Source organism: Hypanus sabinus, chromosome 7 (assembly GCF_030144855.1).
Source record: "Hypanus sabinus isolate sHypSab1 chromosome 7, sHypSab1.hap1, whole genome shotgun sequence".
Lineage (NCBI taxonomy): Eukaryota > Metazoa > Chordata > Chondrichthyes > Myliobatiformes > Dasyatidae > Hypanus > Hypanus sabinus.
In genome coordinates this window covers 96,787,108-96,811,777 of record NC_082712.1, presented here as the reverse complement: position 1 = coordinate 96,811,777, position 24,670 = coordinate 96,787,108, and the positions used below count along the sequence as shown (strand labels likewise).

At 46.8% G+C, this 24,670-nt stretch overlaps 1 protein-coding gene across 1 annotated transcript in view; it reads left to right on the top strand.

The window, feature by feature from the left end:
- The window catches only part of LOC132397509 (mucin-2-like), an 85,093-nt gene that overhangs the window by 19,242 nt on the left and 41,181 nt on the right, over positions 1–24,670 (top strand). The window contains exon 5 of the mRNA XM_059976339.1: positions 8,889–9,042. Within this exon, the coding sequence (XP_059832322.1) occupies positions 8,889–9,042 (154 nt within the window). The remainder of the gene's footprint in view (positions 1–8,888; positions 9,043–24,670) is intronic.

The window sequence follows — 24,670 nt, the reverse complement described above, 5'->3', positions numbered from 1 at the left end:
CCACCTGCTCCCATAGCTTCATGTGACCTTGATCGGGGGGAAAGCTAAGCAGGGTCACCTTGCTCAAGGGTGACCTGAGGGCTGGCAGAGGGAGGGAGCGCCTTACACCTCCTTTGGTAGAGACGTATCTCCACCCCACCACTTATACCCCTCATAATTTTGTAAACCTCTAAAATGTCACACTTGGCCTCCTTTGCTCCATGGGAAACAGTCACATCTTTCCCAGTGTTTCCTTCTAATGTAAGCCCCCCAGTTCTGGCAACATTTCCTGCACCCTCTAACTTGATCCCATAATTCCAACAGCGTGGCACCTGAACTGCTCTCAACACTTCAAGCATGGACAAGCAACAATTTGTAAAACTGTGTCTCAGTTTCTATATTCAAGCCTTCTCCAGCCCTTTATCTCTTTCACCTGTCACTTCCCAGCACTTTACTTCACCCGTCCCCATCTCCCACTTTCACCTACCACCTTGTACTTCATCCTCCCCTCTCCCACCTTCTTGCTCCAACTTCTCATCTTTTCTTCCAGTCCTGATGAAGGGACATGGCCCGAAACATTGACTATCCACTCTTTTCCATTGGTGCTGCCTGGCCTGCTGGGTTCCTCCAGCACTTTGTGAGTACTCAGTGCCTCTTCTGATGAAGATCGTGTACCACCTTCACTGCCAAAGTTTCAGTACCGTCAGTCTCGCATTAGTGATACTACCAGACATTCGTTGCTTGTTTCCACTATCACAGGCTTTTGGGTACATCCCATCACCCTTGAAAAACGTTCAAAAAGACAAGTGGTCAGCCATTGACTGACAATGACACCAAGCCCAAGTTTATTGTCATAGGCTAACATACCCAAGGTGACAACTAGTTCTTTAGCAGCTGCACAGGCCCATATTTAATAGCTTCCTGTTTTACAATGTTAAAGATGAAAGATTAGCTTTATATAGACCATAAGACATAGGAGAAGAATTAGGCTATTTGGCCCCTCGAGTCTGCTCTGCCATTTCATCATGGCTGATCCCTTATTTGTCACATACAGATCAAAACGTGAAACATCCAGTGAAACGTATCAATGACCGTCACAGTCCAAGGAAGTGCTGGGGGCAGCCAGTAAACGTCACCACCCTCCGGCGCCAACATAGAATACCCACAACTCATTAACCCTGACCCATACATCTTTGGAATGTGGGAGGAAACTGGGTACCTGGAGGAAATGCATGCGGTCACTGAGAAAGTTTATAAACTCTGTAAGTAAGTAGTACTGCCGTGAGCTATTAGTGGCACAGGATTTAACTGGACCAGCACTCGAGTATGAGTGGGATTCCCCCACACACAATGTGTGTTATTCAAAACCTTATGCAGGTTGCCAAGTTCAAAATTCAAAGTAATTTAATTATCCAAGTATTTATGTGTTACCATATTCTACCCTGAGATACATTTTCTTGTGGGTATTCATAGAAGGAAAAAATAAATATACTACAATTTACTCTAAACTATACATAAACAGGCAGACTGACAAACACTAGTGTGCAAAAGAAGACAATATTTGCAAATAAAAAGGTAGTAATGAGAGTATGTGTTGTAAGGAATCCTTGAACGTGGGTCTGTAGGTTGTGGAATCAGTTTAGTGGTTGAAGTTACCCATGCCAGTTCAGAAGCTGGTGGACTGTAGGGTAATAACTCTCTAAACCTGCTCTTTGCAATCAGTACCTCCTGCCCGATGATCGTATCGAGAAGAGAACATGGCTGGATGGTGGGGTTCTCAAGTGACAGATGCCGCTGTCATGTGGCAATGCTCCTTGTTAATGTATTCGACGGTGGAGAGGGTTGTGACTGTAGTGGAGTGAGCTATGTCCTGCATGTTCTGTAGCCTCTTCATCTTGGGCATTAGTGTTTCCATACCAGCCAGGATACTCTCGAGTTTGGTGACATGTCAAATTTACTCAAACTTCTAGGAAAGTTGTGTCTTCTTTGTGATGACACTTACATGCTGGATAGGTTTTGTGACATGTTAACACCAAGGAATTTAGAGCTAACAATCTCCACGTTGTTCAGTTCACCCATGACACGACAGTGGTGGGGCTCATCACCAACAATGATGAGGTGGCCTACAGAGAGAAGATGGAAGAACTCGAGGCCTGGTGCCAGGCAAAGAGGGAGATGGTTATCCACTTCAGGTGAACTTGCACCACCCACACCCCCTCTTTACATCAGTGGCACAGTAGTGGAAACTGAGAGCAATTTCAAACTCCCGAGAGTGCACATTTCGCTCAACCGCTCATGCTCCTAGAACATCCTATACGGCCAGGTCAGCTCACCAATGCCTCCATTTACTGAGGAGGCTGAAGAGAGCTGGATTATGTCCATCTCTACAGATGCACAGGAGAGAGCATCCTAACATGTTGCATCACTGCACGGTACAGAAACTGCATTGCAGCGGACAGGAAGGCTCTGCAATGGGTAGCCAAAGCTGCCCAGCAGATCACCGGCACCAGCCGAGCCACCGATAATGAGATATGTACAGAAAGGTTCAGAAAGAGGGCCAGTAATGTCATCAAAGATCTCATCCATCCTGCTCATGGACTGTTTGTCACACCCCCATCAGGGAGAAGGCTACATAGCATCCACACGAGGTTCAAAACCAGATACTTACCCCAAGCAGAAAGCACCCCCACCCACAAACCCACCCCTTCACAACATCCACCACCACAGCTTTATCATTTCCTGTTAGCGTCACTTTACCTACAGACGGTCCTGTGCTTAACATCACTTTATGGATTTACAATCAATCTGTGTATCTAATCAAGCTATTTAATGTACTCATATTTATTGTGTTTTTAAAATTATTGTGCTCTTTATCTTACTGAGATAATTTTTGTGCTGCATTGGACCTGGAGTGACAATTATTTCTTTCGCCTTTACACTAAGGAAAAGCATAACATTGAATCCATAGCACAGACCTATTGTGCCCTGAGATCGTAAACTGATCTATTCTTGGCATTTTCCCTTAAGTGCAGGTTAAGTGCAGTCATGAGAGAGGTTGCTGAAGAGATAATAGATGCATTGGTCATGATTTTTAAAGAATCACCTGATTCTGGTATGGTCCCGGAGGACTGAAAATTGTAAATGTCACTCCACTCTTTAAGAAATGACGAAGGCAAAAGAAGGGAAATTACGGGCCAGTCAGCCGAACCTCAGAGGCTGGGAAAGTGTTGGAGTCTATTATTAAGAATGAGGTTTCGGGGTACTTGGAGACTAATGATAAAATAAGTCAAAGTCAGCATGGTTTCTGTGAAGGGAAATCTTGCCTGATGAATCTATTGGAGTTCTTCGAGGAAGTAACAAGCAGGATGGACAAAGGAGAGGCAGTGGATGTCATTCACTTGGATTTTCAGAAGGCATTTGATAAGGCGCCACACATGAGGCTGCATAACAAGATAAGATCCTATGGTGTTACAGGGATGCTGGCATGGATAGAGGAATGGCTGACAGGCAGGAGGCAGCCAGTGGGAAAAAAAGGTGCTTTTCCTGGTTGGCTGCCAGTGACCAGTGGTGCTCCTCAGGGGTCAGTATTGGGACCACTACTTTTCACATTGTTTGTCAATGATTTAGGTAATGGAATTGATGGCTTTGTGACAAAGTTTGCGGATGATATGAAGATAGGTGGAGGGGTAGGTAGTGCTGAGGAAGCAATGCGATTACAGCAGGACTTATTTAAATGGGGAGAAGGTTCAAACTTTAGAGATGCAGAGGGACTTAGGAGTCCTTGTGCAAGACTCCTAGAAGGCTAATTTACAGATTGAGTCTGTGGTAAAGAAGGAAAGTGCAATGTTGGCATTTATTTCAAGGAGACTAAAATATTAAACCAAGGAGATAGTGCTGAGCCGTTATAAAACACTTGTCAGGCCACACTTAGAGTATTGTCAACAGTTTTGGGCCCCATATCTCAGAAAGGATGTGTTGTCATTAGAGAGTCCAGAGGAGGTTCATGAGGATGATTCCAGGAATGAAGGGGTTAACATGCGAGGAGTGCTTGGCAGCTTTGGGTCTGTACTCACTGGAATTTAGAAGAATGTGAAGGGATCTCATTGAAACCTACTGAATATAGAAAGGACTAGATCAGGTGGATGTGTAGAGGATGTTTCCTACGGTGAGGGTATCCAGAACTAGAGGGCACAGCCTCAAAATTGAGGGGCGATCTTTTAGAACAGAAGTAAGGAGGATTTTTTTAAAGTTAGAGAAGAGTGCATCTGTGGAATGCTCTGCCACAGACTGTGTTGGAGGTCAAGTCCATGGGTATATTTAAAGTTGATAATAGTTTCCAGACCGGTCAGGGCATCAGATGATATGGCGAGAAGGCAGGTGTATGGGGTTGAGTGGGTTCTGGGATCAGACATAGTGTAATGGCAGAGCAGACTCAATGGGCTGAATGCCCTAATTCTTCTCCTATGTTTTATGGTCTTAATCTGTAAAATTGTGAGCATAGCCTTCAGTCTCCTAATTGCCTCTGGAAAAAGAGTGAAGGAATAAACACTGTGAGCAAGCTCCTTCCAGGATCCTTCCCTGGGTCTTGAGTTTCTTGTCTTAAAGGGCTGACTTCTGGGTTTCAAGGCCCTGAGTCTCAAAGCCTTTTCCCAGCCTAAGCATCCAAGCTTCTCAAGGTTTCCCATGGCACTCCAGGTTACCCAAGGACTTCCCTCAATGTTTCGAAGGTTGTTTTCAATGTTCTCCCCATCTCGAGGACTCCTCTTGGGAACACTCACGGTTCCCCAGTCTCTCACTCTCTCGAAGTTCACTGGTCTATCAGTCTAAGGTCTCCAGGTCCTTTTGTCTCACGGGGAACCCATGTATCCCTCTCGAGATCCCCAGGCCTTACTCTTGGGTTTTCCAGGTCTCTTGAATCATCCCTGGATTTTGAGTTTTCAGGTCTCCCTAGGCCATCAGGTGCCATCCATAGGCAGTGGTTGGCTGGGGGTGGCGGGTGGGGTCCTAAATGAGTTCTTCAGGCCTCTGCGGGGTGCTAGAGAGCATCGGGCTCTGAGGGTTTTAGAGCTCCTGAACTGGTTAATTGTTGTTAAATGATATTTAAGCATTTAGAGTTCTTTCTCGAGCAACTTGCTCTTTGTAATGTGGTCTTCAGGACCTTTCTGTTGAAACTTGTTAAGTTTATTTTGATCGGCTCAGGGATTCTGTGTAATTTATATTATTTAAGTGGATTAGTGCTCATCATGGGGTTCTAGTTCTGAGAAAGTTACTTCTCATGGTGTTGCTCGGCCGAACCACCGGTGCTCTTTTGGAATTATTGTAAATAAACTCTCATTGTCCTCACTACATCAGAGTTTGTACTTCCCCCGCACTTGGGCTCTTATTCCAGTGCACACCTCGTGACAGGATGAGATTATTGCTTCAACCAAGAATGCCTTCCCCAATCATAGATTGTGCAAAAGCTATGATTCAGAAGATAAATGAGAATTCCACACATTTCTTATCAGTTAGAATACCTTACTGTTCATTGTATAACAGTACACTCCTATTCTTAAATATTACTCAACTCTGTCGGTCTGCTCCAAACGCTTGTTAATTTATATAAGCTAACACAGTATTTCCTTGTTGGAGGTTCTTCACGGTTAAGCTTCCAGTATCCTGACAGCCTAAAACCTCCAAATTCCTTGAATTTTGCTTGTCTGTCCAATGAAGGCTCCATCTTTATGGAGGGCTGTCTGCTCTCATATTTTTCTCCACTAACATTTCTTGGGAGGCTATCTTGGATGAAGAACCAGTGCCCCATGGTGGTGTGGGTGGGGTTGTAGAATATTTAAATCGAACAGAGTTTACTGTCAGTGTTCTGTTTTCCGAGTTCATTACAATATTAGAAAGGTTGTAACCTTTCGATCTGATTTTCAGAGTCTGATTTATTTATCACGTGTACAGAGAAATGCATCGTTTGCATCATCAACCAACAAAACTAAGTTGGGACGTCACTTAAATGTCAGCACACATTCCAATGTCAACATAGCGTGCTGGCAATGCTCGTCAGATCACACCAAGCAACAAAACAACAGCAAAACCCACCCATACACATGAACTATCTCCAAGTCCAGTGCAGGTCAGGTCTCTCTCCACTCTCCAGACTTCTGATTGACCTTTCAGACTTTGATCTTTCATATCAATCCCTGGCCTAGCCGCTGACAAGGCCCCAAACTCCAGCTCTTGTGCCTCCATCTGATCCTGGGACAGCCTAACATCCACAGATGTCCTTCCTCACCTGTTCAAGTTGCTGGCTTTTGGGTGAATGGCGGAGGTCTGGACTCTGGCGTGACCTGTAGCTCCCCACATCCCTGTCTCGGAACCCTAATCTGACCTGTAACTTCCCCACATCACTGTCCCTAAATGCTCCTGACTGCCCTTTCTGTCCAGAAAACATTCCTACAAACTTAAAAATACAGCTGAGTCTGGGTTGTGATTTCGACGGAGACTGTAGCTCAGTGCTGTCTTGACTGGAGTAACTGTTATTAAACAATTAAAACAAGTTGTACAGGTCATTGTATCATCATGTCTGAGAAAGCCAGTGGGCCGATGAAACTGGTAATGGGGTAAATGAAGCCCAGATACACTCAGTCCAATCTCCCAATGACTCAGACTGCAGAAAGAGTGGGTGCAAATGCTCCAAAACAGCGCATTTTGCTTTTCTTGTGCCATTGGCGCTCAAAAAATTATTATGTACAGTGAGGAATGGGTGCGTCCGGCCCCTCAAGATGCACCACTCAGCAATCCCTCAATTTAACCCTAGCCTAACCATGGGACGATTAACCAACTGACCGGTACGTCTTTGGACTGTAGGAGGAAACCGGAGCACCCAGAGGAAACCCACACAGTCACAACGAGAATGTACAAACTCCTTACAGGCAGTGGCAGGAAAAAACAAAGCAACACACACAAAATGCTGGTGGAATGCAGCAGGCCAGGCAGCATCTATAGGGAGAAGCACTGTCGACGTTTCGGGCCGAGACCCTTCGTCAGGACTAACCGAAAGAAAAGATAGTAAGAGATTTGAAAGTGGGAGGGGGAGGGGGAAATCCAAAATGATAAGAGAAGACCGGAGAGAGGTGGGGTGAAGCTGAGAGCCGGAAAGGTGATTGGCAAAAGGGATACAGAGCTGGAGAAGGGAAAAGATCATGGAACAGGAGGCCTAGGGAGAAAGAAAGGGGGAGAGGAGCACCAGAGGGAGATAGAGAACAGGCAAAGAGTGATTGTGAGAGGGGCAGAGAGAGAAAAAAATAGGAAGGGGGAATAAATAAATAAATGGATGGGGTAACAAGGGGAGGAGAGGCATTAACGGAAGTTAGAGAAATCAATGTTCATGCCATCAGGTTGGAGGCTACCCAGCTGGTATATAAGGTGTTGTTCCTCCAACCTGAGTGTGGCTTCATCTTGACAGTAGAGGAGGCCATGGATAGACATATCCGAATGGGAATGGGACGTGGAATTAAAATGTGTGGCCACTGAGAGATCCTGCTTTCTCTGGCAGACTGAGCGTAGGTTCAACGAAATGGTCTCCCAGTCTGCGTCGGGTCTCACCAATATATAAAAGGTCACACTGGGAGCACTGGACGCAGTATACCACACCAGCCGACTCACAGGTGAAGTGTCGCCTCACCTGGAAGGACTGTCTGGGGAACGTGGAATTAAGTGTGTGGCCATTGATGAAGGTACAGCAGTAGATGTACTGTATATGCATTTCAGCAAGGCATTTGATTAGGTACCCCATGCAAGGCTTTTTGAGAAAGTAAGGAGACTTGGGATCCAAGGGGACTTTGCTTTGTGGATCCAGAACTGGCTTGATCACAGAAGGCAAAGTTTGGTTGTAGATGGGTTATATTCTGCATGGAGGACGGTGACCAGTGGTGTGCCTCAGGGATCTGTTCTGGGACCCCTTCTTTTCATAATTTTCATAAATAACTTGGATGAGGAAGTGAAGGGATAGGTTAATAGATTTGCTGATGACACAAAGGTTGGGGGTGTTGTGGATAGTGTGGAGGGCTGTCAGAGGTTACAGCAGGACATTGATAAGATACAAAACTGGGCTGAGAAGTGGCAGATGGAGTTCAACCCAGATAAGTGTGAAGTGGTTCATTTTGGTAGGTCAAATATGACAGCAGAATATAGTATTAATGGTAAGACTCTTGGCAGTGTGGAGGATCAAGGGGATCTTGGGGTCTACCGGAAGGATGTGGAAACCATAGAAAGGGTGCAGAGGAGATTTACAAGGATGTTGCCTGGATTGGGGAGCATGCCTTGTGAGAAAAGGTTGAGTGAACTCGGCCTTTTCTCCTTGGAGCAATGGAGGATGAGAGGTGACCTGATAGAGAGGCACTGATCATGTAGATAGTCAGAGGCTTTTTCTCAGGGCTGAAATGTCTATCACGAGAGGACACAGTTTTAAGGTGCTTGGAAGTAGGTACAGAGGAGATGTCAGGGGTAAGTATTTTTACGCAGAGAGTGGGGCTGTCAGCAAAGGTGGTGGAGGCGGATACGATAGGATAAAGATAAGATAAAGGATTAAGAGGCTACTGGACAGGTACATGGAGCTCAGAAAAATAGAGGGATATGGGTAACCTTAGGTAATTTCTAAAGTAAGTACATGTTCGTCACAGCTTTGTGGGCCGAAGGGCCTGCACTGTGCTGTTGGTTTTCTATGTTTCTGTTTTTCACCTCTGGGAGAAGATCTCCTGCCTGAGTCTGTGAGGCTTCCATCCAGCCAGGGGAACATCTGACATGATTTTTACAGCACGTCATTGCAGGAGAAAGTCTGGGAACAAAATCTCCCACTTTATATGGACATCATAAACCTTATAAAAGCATTTGACTCTGTAAATTGTCCTGTCCTTTGGCAGGTACTGTCCAAAATTGGGTGCCCGGAGAAATACCTCAAGATCCTGCAGTTCTTACACTGCGATTTGAGTGCAACAGTCATCAGCAACAACAGCTCTGAAACAGCAATTTTCAGGGCAGAGATCTGGGTCAGACAGGAGTGCATCATTGCCCCAAGTCTGTTTGCCATTTTCATTGCAACCATTCTTCAGCTCACAGGCCAAGACCTCCCATAGGCAGTCCAGATTCTCTGTCAGACAGATGGGGAGCGGGGCTGCTCTTTAACATTAACAGGTTCAAGGCAAAGAGCCAGGTGTCTACTGCTTCCATCATGGATCTCCAATATGCAGACAACAACACCACTGTAGCTCACTCTGATAATGGATGCTTTAGGCAGAGCATACCTGGGATTTGTTTTAAACATCAAGAAAATCCAAGTAAATCCTGCAACCACCTGCTCCAGATCAAGCTTCTGAACCTTCAACCATCCAAGTTGACAACATCCCTCTGGGGAACACTGGTCATTTCCTATATCTTGGCAGCCATCTTCCTTCAAGAGCCAATGCTGACCTCGAAATGAATCACAGAATAGGCTGCGTGAGTGGAGCTTTTGCCAGGCTGAGTAAAAGGGTTTTTGAAGATTGGAATATCACGACCAGCACTAAGCTTCTGGTCTATAACAGAACTTGCACAGGATAGGGAAAGCTGGAGAAGGGCTGTCTATGAGGGGGCTGCACAGCTCGGAGAATACCTCCACTGTGCCGCTGAGTGTAAGCAGCTTCAACGTAAGGAGAGAGTGGGGAAAGGCCCAACAGTTACATCCACTACCACCTCAATTACCTTCACCTGCCAACACTGCAGTCGGACTTGTGGATCATGGATCGGCCTCTTCAGTCATTTCACAACTCACAAGTAACCGGATCAATCACCGTGAATAGAATCATACTCATTTGTGAGTGATCGCTGATGATGACAACAATGTGTGAATGTATTTGGTTCCAAGGCCAAAAGTATGCACTCATTGTTGTGTTACATTTCCCTTGAAAAGTAATTTATCTTCAGGTACTTTTGTACAGTATAACTGTTAATATACTGTAATTTAGTTAGTTATCTTGACAGTCATTGTATGATTATGTTTGGCTCACACTGATAAAATGGCATCAAATGAAAAACTGATAAGAGAAGATAATAAAGAGATTACATTGAGCAACCACTGTGTGTTACCATGCAAAACATAACCTGCAACCTACAGGTACATAATGTCTAAAGGTGCTTTGAAGAGCCTGATAGATTTATGTTGATTGATGAAGTTAGTCAAACAAATCTAGTTGCTTAGGAAATTGGTATTTAGGAGCGAAGCGCAATTAAGTGTGTTATCAGGAAGATTTTGTTAAAAACAGACCTGGAGGGTAAACATTATGCATCAGAATGCAATGTTGACAATTGTGGGGCAAAGGAAGGCCGCGAGATGGATGTGTATAATTGGGCTTTTCAGACTGGAGGAGCTTTTAGAGTTAGCTAGATTCTAAACTTTAAACACTGGCTGTTTAAGAATTATGACGCTGATCGGCGGGGTGGGGTAGAGTCTAAACAAGTACTACACCTTGCATGAGGGTGACCTGCAAGCTAGCGGAGGGAAGGAGCACCTTACACCTCCTTTGGGAGTGACGTATAGCTCACCCCACCACCCATATCTTGCAACACTGTTGTAAAAAGCTGTCAATGGTTTTTGGCCCCTCCTTTGTTTACAGGTATTTCTCCTGAGTTGTTTCTTGTTGCTAGGTAGTTTCTAAATTAAAGATAAAGTAACAATGTTGGAATTCTCTGTGGAAAGCAGCAATAAACCAAGAGCACAGGCCTCATGCAGCGTCAGATGTTTGATTCTGACACACAGAGCGAAATACCATGTGTTCAATCTCTGCTCCTGAAATTTAAGATAATGGCTGATGATAGAAACACAGAAACGTTGAAAATCTACAGCACATTACAGGCCCTTCGGCCCACAATGTTGTGCTGACCATGTAACCTACTGCCTAGAATTTCCCTAATGCATAACCCTCTAGTCTTCTAAGCTCCATGTACCTATCTAAAAGTCTGTTAAAAGACCCTATCGTATCCGCCTCCACCACCATCGCCGACAGTGCATTCCACACACCCTCCACTCTCTGTGTGAAAAACTTACCTCTGACATCCCCTCTGTACCTACTTCTAAGCACTTTAAAACTATGCCCTCTCATGCTAGCCATTGCAGCCCTGGGGAAAAGCCTCTGACTATCCACACGATCAATGCCTCTCATCATCTTATACACCTCTATCAGGACACTCTCATCCTCTGTCACTCCAAGGAGAAAAGGCCGAGTTCACTCAACCTATTCTCATAAGGTACGCCCTCCAATCCAGGCAACATCCTTGTAAATCTCCTCTGCACCCTTTCCATAGTTTCCACATCCTTCCTGTAGTGAAGTGACCAGAACTGAAGATAATGCTCCGTGGGGTCTGACCAGGGTCTTATATAGCTGTAACATTACCAATGATGATCTCGGCTGACTCAGCCAACACAAGCTTATGGGAGTACACCCATACTAAACAGAAAGACAACAGACCTTTAGCTCTCCCAGGTTTACACTGATCATCACCAATACCATTTTTTAAAACATTTCCCCACATTCCCATCAATTCTGGGTTCTATCATTCACAATGCTAAGCATATTCATGATCAAAGTACACATAGAGAATACAACTCTGAGATTTGTCCTCCCGCAGGCAGCCACCAAACAAAGAAACACCACGGAACCTGTTCAAGCAAATATCAAGCACCCAAAGTTCAATAACAGGGAACAGAATGAGCAAATGGCAAAAAGCGAGTGAACACTACAGAGTATCAAACATCAAACCAGGTGTTCAATTTTGTTCATCTTCAAGGAGCAATGCATCAAATAGGCAGCAACCAGCATTAAGAACACCTATCACTCAGGACATGCCTTCTTCTCATTGTCTCCATGAGGAAGGAGGTACAGGAGCCTGAAGGCACACATTCAGTGATTCAGGAACAGCTTCTTCCCCTCTGCCATCTGATTTCTGAATGGACATTCAACCCATGAACACTAACTCAATACTTTATTTATTTCTATTTTTGCGCTACTTAATTAAAGTTTTTAATATATATATATATACTGTAATTCACAGTTTTTTTCTATGATTATGTATTACAATGTTCTGCTGCTGTGAAGACAACAAATTTGATGACATATGCCAGTGATATTAAAGCTGATTCTGATTCTGCTGTTCCTGGTCAATAACTTTTCTTCAACTGAGATGCCATCAACAGATTCTTTCTTTTCAAATCTTTTTATTATTGTTATTATTCAAAAATAGCACAAGTACATCGAAGTAACAACACTTACAATGCCTCAAAAGAAAGAAATTATCTTAAAGATTGAAAATTTTTGTGAATTAAAGAAAACCCTACTAAGCAAGAAAAGTGAGGGGGGGAGAAAGAAACCCATTGGAGGTACAACCCCGGAGCCATGCATCATACAGAAAGCTTCTAAAAATAAACATCAAACCACCAACAAGAAAAAAACAGATATATCCAAAAAAAAATTACACTTAGATCATGGAGGAAATCTATCAGTTAACTGAAATGATAATAACGAGCAAATGACCCCATCTCTTCTCAAAATCAAATAAAGGTTCAAAGGTTTGACTTCTAATTTTCTCCAAATTAAAACACAGCATCACTTGAGAGAACCATTGTGACAAAGTAGGAGCTGATATATCCTTCCATTTCAACAAGATGGCCCTCCTAGCTATCAATGTAACAAACGCAATAACATATTGGTCAGACACAGAAATACCTTGGATATTTTGAGGAATTATTTCAAAAAGCACAGTCAATTTATTAGGTTGTAAGTTGATTCTGACTGTTTTAGAAGTTGTCGAAAAGGCTGACTTCCAAAACTGTTTTAATATAGAACATGGCCAGAACGTAAGTGTCAGTGTAGCTACCTCAGTTTTACATCTATCACAATACTTGTTAACATTGGGAAATATTTTAGAAAGTCTCCCCTTTGTCAAGTGGTAATGATGTACAATTTTAAATTGAATCAGTGAATGACTAGCATAGATCGAAGAAGAGTTACCCAGCTTCAGAATCCAAATCCAATCCTCCCATATAAAAGTCAAATTGAGTTCCTTCTCCCAATCCTGTTTAATCTTGTAAAGGATGCTTATCCCATTGTAATAATAAATTATAAATTCTTCCAGTAGAACCTTTCATCGAAGGGTTCATATTCATAATAGTATCTAACAAGTCAGCCTCCAATATGTAAGGAAACTTACTTAAATATTTTTGTAAAAAATGTCTAACTTGAAGGTATTGTAAAAAGTGTGAATATGAGAGAGAATATTTATCAGCTAATTGTTCAAAAGACATCAATCTGCCTTCTTTAAATAAATCCAAAAAAGAATTAATACCTTTATTTTTCCAAAGTAAAAAAATTGAATCACTCCAGGAAAGTTTAAAAAAGTAATTACGATAAACTATACTACAAAGTTTAAATGTTTTAAGATTTAAAAAATTGCGGAACTGGAGGCAAATTTGTAAAGTGTGATTAACCACAGGATATAGGTTTAAATTAGCAACTTTAGCTGAATGTATAGGTAAAGCAACTCCTAATAACGAAGTTAAATAAAACTGTTTCACAGCTCTCAGTTCCAGGTCTACCCAAATTGGCCGATCATTTTTATTAACCCAATATAACCAAAAGGACATATACCGCAAATTAACAGCCTGATAATACATTCTTAGATTAGGCGGTGAGAACTCCATCCTTTTTCAACTTTTGTAAATGACATTTACTAATTCTTGGTCTTTTATTATCCCAATTAAAAGATAGAATAATAGAATCAATCTGATCAAAAAACTTCTTAGTCAAAAAACAGGCATATTCTGAAATAAGTATAAAATTTTGGTAAAATCGTCATTTTAATTACATGAATACGACCAACAAGTGAAAATGTAAGTGGGCTCCATCTACTAAATGAGTACTTCATAGAGTCCACTAAAGGAGGAAAATTGGCTTTAAAAAGATCCTTATATTTTTTAGTAATTATGACACCTAAATATCTAAAAGAATCCATAACTTTAAAAGGAATATTATCATATATAGAGACAGATTCATTTAAAGGAAGTGATTCACATTTACTAAAATATATTTTATATCCTGAAAAATCTCCAAATTTGTCAAATAATTTTAGCAAAGCAGGAATAGATTCTTCAGGCTTAGATATATATACCAATAAATCATCAGCGTAAAGAGAGATCTTGTGCATGGTTTCATTCACAGAAATCCCATGAATATTTTCAGCTTCATGAAGAGCAATAGCAAGAGGTTCTAATATTAAGTTAGATAATAAAGGACTTAATGGACGACCTTGTCTTGTCCCCTGTGATAGCTGAAAAAAAGGAGACCTACAGTTATTAGTGACAACAGCAGCAATAGGAGCTTTATATATCATTTTAATCCAATTATTAAAATTAATACCAAAACCAAATTTTTCTAAAACATTAAATAAATATTTCCATTCGACGCGATCAAATGCTTTTTCAGCATCCAAAGATACAACGCATTGTGGAGTTTTAGACGAGGGCGAATATATAATGTTAAATAGTCTTCAAACATTTGAAAAAGAGTAACAACCCTTTATAAAGCCTGTTTGATCTTTAAAAATGATTTTACCCAAAAAACTCTCCAACCAATTGGCCATTATCTTTGACAGAATCTTAACATCAACATTCAATAATGAAATAGGTCTGTATGAGGCACAATCAGTAGGATCTTTATCCTTTTTGAGAATTAAAGAAATAGAAGCCTCATAAAAAGTAGAGGGTAAATCGCTTTTCACAAAAGAATCTTTAAACATCTCCAACATATATGGAGAAAGCAATTTTCCAAATTTTTAATAAAATTCTACCGGATAACCATCAAGTCCCGGGGCCTTACCAGGTTGCATTGAAGAAATAGCTATATGAATTATGGATTCAATAATCAAGAGTTTTTTGATCCTCAGCAGAAATTTTAGGAAAATTTTGTAAAAAAGCATTCATTTCAGAAGAATCTACTGGACATTGAGATTTATAAAGTTCAGTATAAAAATCTTGAAAAATCTTATTAATTCCTTCATATTCCTGAGCCAGGGTACCATCCTTCTATGAATTTTCAAAATTTGCCTTTTGCCAGTCGATTTTAATTGAGATGCAAGTAGATTATTATTTTTATCTCCAAACATATAAAATGGGCTCTTTGACTTAAGCAGATAACCTAGAATTGGCTGCGTTAGTAATAGGTTATATTGTGATTGAAGTTCCACCCTTTTTTTTAAATAAGTCAGTATTAGGGGAAGTCACATAGATATTATGTAAATCTTTAATTTGTTTTGAAATTTTATCTAACTCTGCTTTAGTCTGTTTTTTAAATTTAGCTGAATAAGAAATAATCTGACCACATAAAAGTGCTTTAAATGTATCCCATATAATTGATTTGGACATACCTCCTATATCATTAAAACGAAAATTTTTTTTTATCTGGCTTTCAATAAAACTGATAAGGTCATAGTTTTGCAATGAAGTCTGAGACATGCACCATGGTGGACGGCCAAAAATGACATAATCAACTTCAAAGGACAAACTCAAAGGAGCATGATCAGATACAGCAATAGCGTCATATTCACAACTTTTAACATTAGGCAAAATGCTGGGATCAACTATAATATAATCAATCTTGAATAGTTTTTATAGATATGTGAAAAAAAAGAACATTCTCTGTTATCAAGGTGCAACAGCAGATGATGTGGACATTGTCACATTGAAGAGCTGACTCAGTCCAATTTAAATTTTGTTGCATGATGCGAGACTAGCTTATTGTCCTATACACCAGGGTGTAATTAAATCCTTGCTAGCATGAAATTAAAAAGAATCTACAACAATGACGGAAAAACAGCAGAACGATGCATTGATTGTATTGTATGGGCACCGCCGAGAAGGGCCGTGAAAGAGGTACGCCCTTCCGGAGTCTGATGGCAGTGTGGAAGCTGCTCCCGAGTCTGGTAGCCAGGGTTTTCAAGCTCCTGTACAGAAGGTAGAAAAGAGAAAAGGGAATGGCCACAGGAACAGACATCTCTGACCAAACGATTAGCCTTCCTGAAGCAGTGTCCTGTGACAATGGGCTGGGATGATCCTGCGATGGACGGCAGTGTCGAGCACTCCCTGAAGGTTCTGTCAGTTCAGAGCAGAGCAGTTATCACAGATGTAACCTGATAAAGGGTCTCGGCACGATACAGCAACAGCTTATTCCCCTCCACAGATGTAGCATGGCCTGCTGAGTTCCTCCCCCTCACACACTCTCACCCTCTCACTCTCCCCCTCACACTGACCCCTCACACATTCCCACCCTCTCACTCTCCCCCTCACACTGACCCCTCACACACTCCCACCCGCTCACTCTCCCCCTCTCACTCCCCCTCACACACTCCCACCCTCTCACTCTCCCCCTCTCACTCCCCCTCACACACTCCCACCCTCTCACTCTCCCCCTCACACTGACCCCTCACACACTCCCACCCGCTCACTCTCCCCCTCTCACTGACCCCTCACACACTCCCACCCTCTCACTCTCCCCCTCTCACTGACCCCTCACACACTCCCACCCTCTGACTCTCCCCCTCACACTGACCCCTCACACATTCCCACCCTCTGACTCTCCCCCTCTCACTCTCCCCCTCACACATTCCCACCCTCTTACTCTCCCCATCTCACTTCCCCTCACACACTCCCACCCTCTCACTCTCCCCCTCACACACTCCCACCCTCTCACTCTCCCCCTCACACACTCCCACCCTCTCACTCTCCCCCTCACACACTCCCACCTTCTCACTCTCCCCCTCACACATTCCCACCCTCTTACTCTCCCCATCTCACTTCCCCTCACACACTCCCACCCTCTCACTCTCCCCCTCACACACTCCCACCCTCTCACTCTCCCCCTCACACACTCCCACCCTCTCACTCTCCCCCTCACACACTCCCACCTTCTCACTCTCCCCCTCACACATTCCCACCCTCTGACTCTCCCCCTCTCACTCCCCCTCACACACTCCCACCCTCTCACTCTCCCCCTCACACACTCCCATCCGCTCACTCTCCCCCTCACACTGACCCCTCACACACTCCCACCCGCTCACTCTCCCCCTCTCACTCCCCCTCACGCATTCCCACCCTCTCACTCTCCCCCTCACACTGACCCCTCACACACTCCCACCCTCTCACTCTCCCCCTCACACTGATCCCTCACACACTCCCACCCTCTCACTCTCCCCCTCACACACTCCCACCTTCTCACTCTCCCCCTCACACACTCCCACCCTCTGACTCTCCCCCTCACACTGACCCCTCACACATTCCCACCCTCTGACTCTCCCCCTCTCACTCTCCCCCTCACACACTCCCACCCTCTCACTCTCCCCCTCACACACTCCCACCTTCTCACTCTCCCCCTCACACATTCCCACCCTCTTACTCTCCCCCTCTCACTTCCCCTCACACACTCCCACCTTCTCACTCTCCCCCTCACACATTCCCACCCTCTTACTCTCCCCATCTCACTTCCCCTCACACACTCCCACCCTCTCACTCTCCCCCTCACACACTCCCACCTTCTCACTCTCCCCCTCACACTCTCCCACCCGCTCACTCTCCCCCTCACACATTCCCACCCTCTGACTCTCCCCCTCTCACTCCCCCTCACACACTCCCATCCGCTCACTCTCCCCCTCACACTGACCCCTCACACACTCCCACCCGCTCACTCTCCCCCTCTCACTCCCCCTCACGCATTCCCACCCTCTCACTCTCCCCCTCACACTGACCCCTCACACATTCCCACCCTCTGACTCTCCCCCTCACACTGACCCCTCACACACTCCCACCCTCTCACTCTCCCCCTCACACTGATCCCTCACACACTCCCACCCTCTCACTCTCCCCCTCACACACTCCCACCTTCTCACTCTCCCCCTCACACACTCCCACCCTCTGACTCTCCCCCTCACACTGACCCCTCACACATTCCCACCCTCTGACTCTCCCCCTCACACTGACCCCTCACACATTCCCACCCTCTTACTCTCCCCATCTCACTTCCCCTCACACACTCCCACCCTCTCACTCTCCCCCTCACACACTCCCACCCTCTCACTCTCCCCCTCACACTGATCCCTCACACACTCCCACCCTCTCACTCTCCCCCTCACACACTCCCACCTTCTCACTCTCCCCCTCACACATTCCCACCCTCTTACTCTCCCCATCTCACTTCCCCTCACACACTCCCACCCTCTCACTCTCCCCCTCACACACTCCCACCTTCTCACTCTCCCCCTCACACATTCCCACCCTCTGACTCTCCCCCTCTCACTCCCCCTCACACACTCCCACCCTCTCACTCTCCCCCTCACACACTCCCATCCGCTCACTCTCCCCCTCACACTGACCCCTCACACACTCCCACCCGCTCACTCTTCCCCTCTCACTCCCCCTCACGCATTCCCACCCTCTGACTCTCCCCCTCACACTGACCCCTCACACACTCCCACCCTCTCACTCTCCCCCTCACACTGATCCCTCACACACTCCCACCCTCTCACTCTCCCCCTCACACACTCCCACCTTCTCACTCTCCCCCTCACACATTCCCACCCTCTTACTCTCCCCCTCACACTGACCCCTCACACATTCCCACCCTCTGACTCTCCCCCTCTCACTGACCCCTCACACATTCCCACCCTCTCACTCTCCCCCTCACACTGATCCCTCACACACTCCCACCCTCTCACTCTCCCCCTCACACACTCCCACCTTCTCACTCTCCCCCTCACACATTCCCACCCTCTTACTCTCCCCCTCACACTGACCCCTCACACATTCCCACCCTCTGACTCTCCCCCTCTCACTGACCCCTCACACATTCCCACCCTCTCACTCTCCCCCTCACACTGATCCCTCACACACTCCCACCCTCTCACTCTTCCCCTCACACTGATCCCTCACACACTCCCACCCTCTCACTCTCCCCCTCACACACTCCCACCTTCTCACTCTCCCCCTCACACATTCCCACCCTCTTACTCTCCCCCTCACACTGACCCCTCACACATTCCCACCCTCTTACTCTCCCCATCTCACTTCCCCTCACACACTCCCACCCTCTCACTCTCCCCCTCACACACTCCCACCTTCTCACTCTCCCCCTCACACATTCCCACCCTCTCACTCTCCCCCTCTCACTCCCCCTCACACACTCCCACCTTCTCACTCTCCCCCTCACACATTCCCACCCTCTTACTCTCCCCATCTCACTTCCCCTCACACACTCCCACCCTCTCACTCTCCCCCTCACACACTCCCACCTTCTCACTCTCCCCCTCACACATTCCCACCCTCTCACTCTCCCCCTCTCACTTCCCCTCACACACTCCCACCTTCTCACTCTCCCCCTCACACACTCCCACCCTCTCACTCTCCCCCTCACACATTCCCACCCTCTTACTCTCCCCATCTCACTTCCCCTCACACACTCCCACCCTCTCACTCTCCCCCTCTCACTCTCCCCCTCACACACTCCCACCCTCTCACTCTCCCCCTCTCACTTCCCCTCACACACTCCCACCCTCTCACTCTCCCCCTCACACTGACCCCTCACACACTCCCACCCTCTTACTCTCCCCATCTCACTTCCCCTCACACACTCCCACCTTCTCACTCTCCCTGTCTCACTGACCCCTCACACACTCCCACCCTCTCACTCTCCCCCTCACACACTCCCACACACTCCCACCCTCTCACTCTCCCCATCTCACTGACCCCTCACACACTCCCACCCTCTCACTCTCCCCCTCACACTCTCCCACCCGCTCACTCTCCCCCTCACACATTCCCACCCTCTCACTCTCCCCCTCACACACTCCCACACACTCCCACCCTCTCACTCTCCCCCTCACACACTCCCACACACTCCCACCCTCTCACTCTCCCCCTCACACACTCCCACACACTCCCACCCTCTCACTCTCCCCATCTCACTGACCCCTCACACACTCCCACCCTCTCACTCTCCCCCTCACACTCTCCCACCCGCTCACTCTCCCCCTCACACATTCCCACCCTCTCACTCTCCCCCTCACACACTCCCACACACTCCCACCCTCTCACTCTCCCCCTCACACACTCCCACACACTCCCACCCTCTCACTCTCCCCCTCACACACTCCCACACACTCCCACCCTCTCACTCTCCCCATCTCACTGACCCCTCACACACTCCCACCCTCTCACTCTCCCCCTCACACTCTCCCACCCTCTCACTCTCCCCCTCACACATTCCCACCCTCTTACTCTCCCCCTCACTCCCCCTCACACACTTCCACCTTCTCACTCTCCCCATCTCACTTCCCCTCACACACTCCCACCCTCTGACTCTCCCCCTCTCACTCCCCCTCACACATTCCCACCCTCACACACTCCCACCCTCTCACTCTCCCTCTCACACATTCCCACCCTCTGACTCTCCCCCTCACACACTCCCACCCTCTCACTCTCCCCCTCACACATTCCCACCCTCTTACTCTCTCCCCCTCACACATTCCCACCCTCACACACTCCCACCCTCTCACTCTCCCCCTCACACATTCCCACCCTCTTACTCTCCCCCTCTCACTCCCCCTCACACACTCCCACCTTCTCACTCTCCCCCTCACACACTCCCACCCTCTGACTCTCCCCCTCTCACTCCCCCTCACACACTCCCACCCTCTCACTCTCCCTCTCACACATTCCCACCCTCTGACTCTCCCCCTCACACACTCCCACCCTCTCACTCTCCCCCTCACACATTCCCACCCTCTTACTCTCTCCCCCTCACACATTCCCACCCTCACACACTCCCACCCTCTCACTCTCCCCCTCACACATTCCCACCCTCTTACTCTCCCCCTCTCACTCCCCCTCACACACTCCCACCTTCTCACTCTCCCCCTCACACACTCCCACCCTCTGACTCTCCCCCTCTCACTCCCCCTCACACACTCCCACCCTCTCACTCTCCCCCTCACACATTCCCACCCTCTTACTCTCCCCCTCTCACTCCCCCTCACACACTCCCACCTTCTCACTCTCCCCCTCACACACTCCCACCCTCTGACTCTTCCCCTCTCACTCCCCCTCACACACTCCCACCCTCTCACTCTCCCCATCTCACTGACCCCTCACACACTCCCACCCTCTCACTCTCCCCATCTCACTGACCCCACACCCACCCTCTGACTCTCCCCATCTCACTGACCCCTTACACACTCCCACCCTCTCACTCTCCCCCTCACACACTCCCACCCTCTGACTCTCCCCCTCTCACTCCCCCTCACACACTCCCACCCTCTCACTCTCCCCATCTCACTGACCCCTCACACACTCCCACTCTCACTCTCCCCCTCACACAGACCCCTCACACGCTCACCCCTCTCCCCCTCAAACATGCCCCCTCACTCTCCCGTCTCTCAAGCTCATACTCTCCATCTCACACACATTTCCACTCTCCCATGCCACTCTCATACTCCTGCCCCATCACACTCTCCCTCCTGTCAAACATTCACCCCTCACATCCTCCCACTCTTTCCCCCTCACACTCACCCCACTCTCACTCTTCCCTCTCTCATACTCATACTCCACCTCTCTCACTCTCACTACCCCTCTCCCCCTTACTCTCATACTCTCAGCTCTATCCCCACTCACATTCCCCCATACCCTCTCCCCCCTCACACCCTCACCCTCTTCCACTCTCCCTCTCTCACATTCCCTCCCAACTCACACACTCTAGCCCTCACACAATCTCCCCTCTCTCACACACCAACACACCCTCCACCCCTCTCACACTCAAACACGTCTCTCACACTCTCACCCATCTCACTCTCACACTCACCCCCTTTCACACCCTCTACCCCTCACACCCTCCACTCCTCTCACACTCTCCCTTCTCACACACCTTACCACTTCTCACACTCCCCTCTCAATCTTCCACTCTCCCCCTTTCACACTCTTCCCGTTCACACCCTCTCAACACCCTTCACACACCCACTCTCCCCCTTGCCCTCTCATACCCTGGCTCTCTCAGGACCTCTCTCTCCTCTCACACTCTCTGTCTCCTCCTCAAACACTCTACCTCCTCACACTCACCCCTCTCTCACACACTCAGCCCTCCGAATCCCCCTTCTCACACTCTCACCCCACACTCTCCCCACTCTCTCACTCTTACCCCTCCCAATCTCCCCACTCACACACCCTCCCCCCCACACTCTCGCCCCTCTCTGCCTGGCGTCAGTGAGCACACTGCCAGGAGTTGTGATCTCTGCACCGGCTGCTCGTACGACCACCCACCCCCTGACCCCACAGTCCCACAGTTTTCACTGTTTGTCTTGTTATGTACTGCTGCCACACAACAACAAATTACATGACCTATGCTGATGATATTAATCCTGGTTCTGATTCTAATTTACGTGACCCTGATCAGGGGGCTAAGCAGATTCTAACCTTGCCTACAGGTGACCCCAGGCTGGCAGAGGGAAAGAGTGTCTTACACCTCCTTCGGTAGAGATGTATCTCCACCTTGCCTCACAAGTACTTTGTAAGCTTGTGGAATCACAAGAGATTGCGGCTGCTGGAATCTGGAGCTACAGCTAGAGTAGAAAACAGAGAGGAACTCAGTTGGTTGGGGAGCACCCTTGGGAGGTTGACATTTCAGGTCCAAACCCTACCTCAGGACTGAGCGTGGAGTGAATTAAGATTTATTATCCGGGTACATATTAGTCACCACGTTCTTTTTCCTGTAGCCATACTCAGGAAGTCTACAGAACAGTAACTGTAAACAGAACAACAAACTGTGCAAATGCAAATATAAAAAATTAACAATAAATAATGAGTATGAGATAACACTATAAAGAGTACTTTCTGCCTGATGGCAGCAGTGAGAGGAGAGCTTGGCCTGGGCAGTGAGGATCTTTGATGATGGATGCTTCTTTCCTACGGCAACCTTTCATGTACGTGTGTTCAATAGTTGGGAAGGCATTGCCCGTGATGTACTGGGCCGAATCCACTGCCTTTTGTAGGATTTTACACTCAAAGGTGTTGGTGTTCCCATACCAGGCCATAATGCAGGCTGTCAGCACACTTTCCACCACACACCTATGGAAAGTTTTCGATGATCCTTTGGACTCAGTATCTGAAGATATTGAGGAAGTAGAAGCACTGTGGTGCTTTCTTCGCTATAGTATTTACATGAGGAGTCCTCTGAGATAGTGACACCGGGAAATTTGAAGTTATTGACTCTCCACCTCTGATCCTCCGATGATTACTGGCTCATGAACCTCTGGCTTCCCTCTCTTGAAGTCTTCAATCAGTGCCTCGGTCCTGCTGACATTGAGTGAGAGGTTGTTGCTATTACACCACTCAGCCAAATTTTCAATCTCCCTCCCGTAGATACAGCTGATAACAGTGGTGTTGTCAGCAAACTTGTATGTGGTGCTGGAGCTGTACTTAGACACACAGTCATAGGTGTAAAGTGAGTAGAGCAGGGGGCTGAGCACACATCCCTGCGGTGCTCCTGTGCTGATGGAGATTGTGCCGCAGATGTTTTTGCCAATCCAAACTGACTGGGGTCTACCAGTGAGGAAATCCAGGATCCAATTGCACAAGGGGGTATTGAGGCCCAGCTCTTAGAGTTTACTGATGAGTTTTGAGGGGACGATGGTGTTAAACGCTGAGCTGCAGTCAATGAAGAGCATTCTGATGTGTGCATCTTCACTGTCGAGATGGTCCAGGGTTGTGTGAAGAGCCAACAAGATAGCATCTGCTGTAGAGTTGTTGCTTCGATAGCTGATACGCTTCAACACCAACCTCTCAGAACATGTCATCACTGTGGATGTGAGTGCTACTGTACGATAGTCACTGAGGCAGGTCACCACGCTCTTCTCAGGCACTGGTACGATTGAAGCCTGCTTGAAGCAGGTGGGTACCACACACTGCTGGAGCAAGAGGTTGAAGATCTCCATGAATTCACCAGCCAGTTGGTTGGCACAGTTCTTCAGTACCCGGCCTGGTGCCCCATCCAGACCAGATACTTTCCTTGGATTCACTCTCTTGAGGGCAGCCCGCATGTTATCTTCAGATACTGAGACCAAAGGATCATCAGAGACATGGAGGTGTGCGATGGCTTCTCTCTGTTCTGGTGGTCAAAGTGAGCATTGAAGGCACTGAGCTCACTAGAAGCGAAGCTCTGCTGTACCCTATGTCACCATATTTACAGTGCCTGTAAAAAGTATTCACACCCCCCACCCCTTGGAAGTTTTCATGTTTTATTGTTTTACATTGAATCACAATTTAGCTTTTTTTTAATGCTGATCAACAGAAAAGATTCTTTTCTGTCAAAGTGAAACAGGTCTCTACAAAGTGATCTAAATTAATTACAAGTATAAAACACAAAATAATTGATTTCATAAGAATTGACCCCCTTCAAGTCGGTACTACAGCTTGAGTCTGTGTGGACAGGGCTCTATCAGCTTTGCACATCTGGACACTGCAATCTTCCCCGTTCATCCTTACAAAACTGCTTAAGCTCGTCAGATTGCGTGGGAATTGTGAGTGAACAGCCCTTTTCAAGTCCAGCCACAAATTCTCAATCGGATTGAGGTCTGGACTCTGACT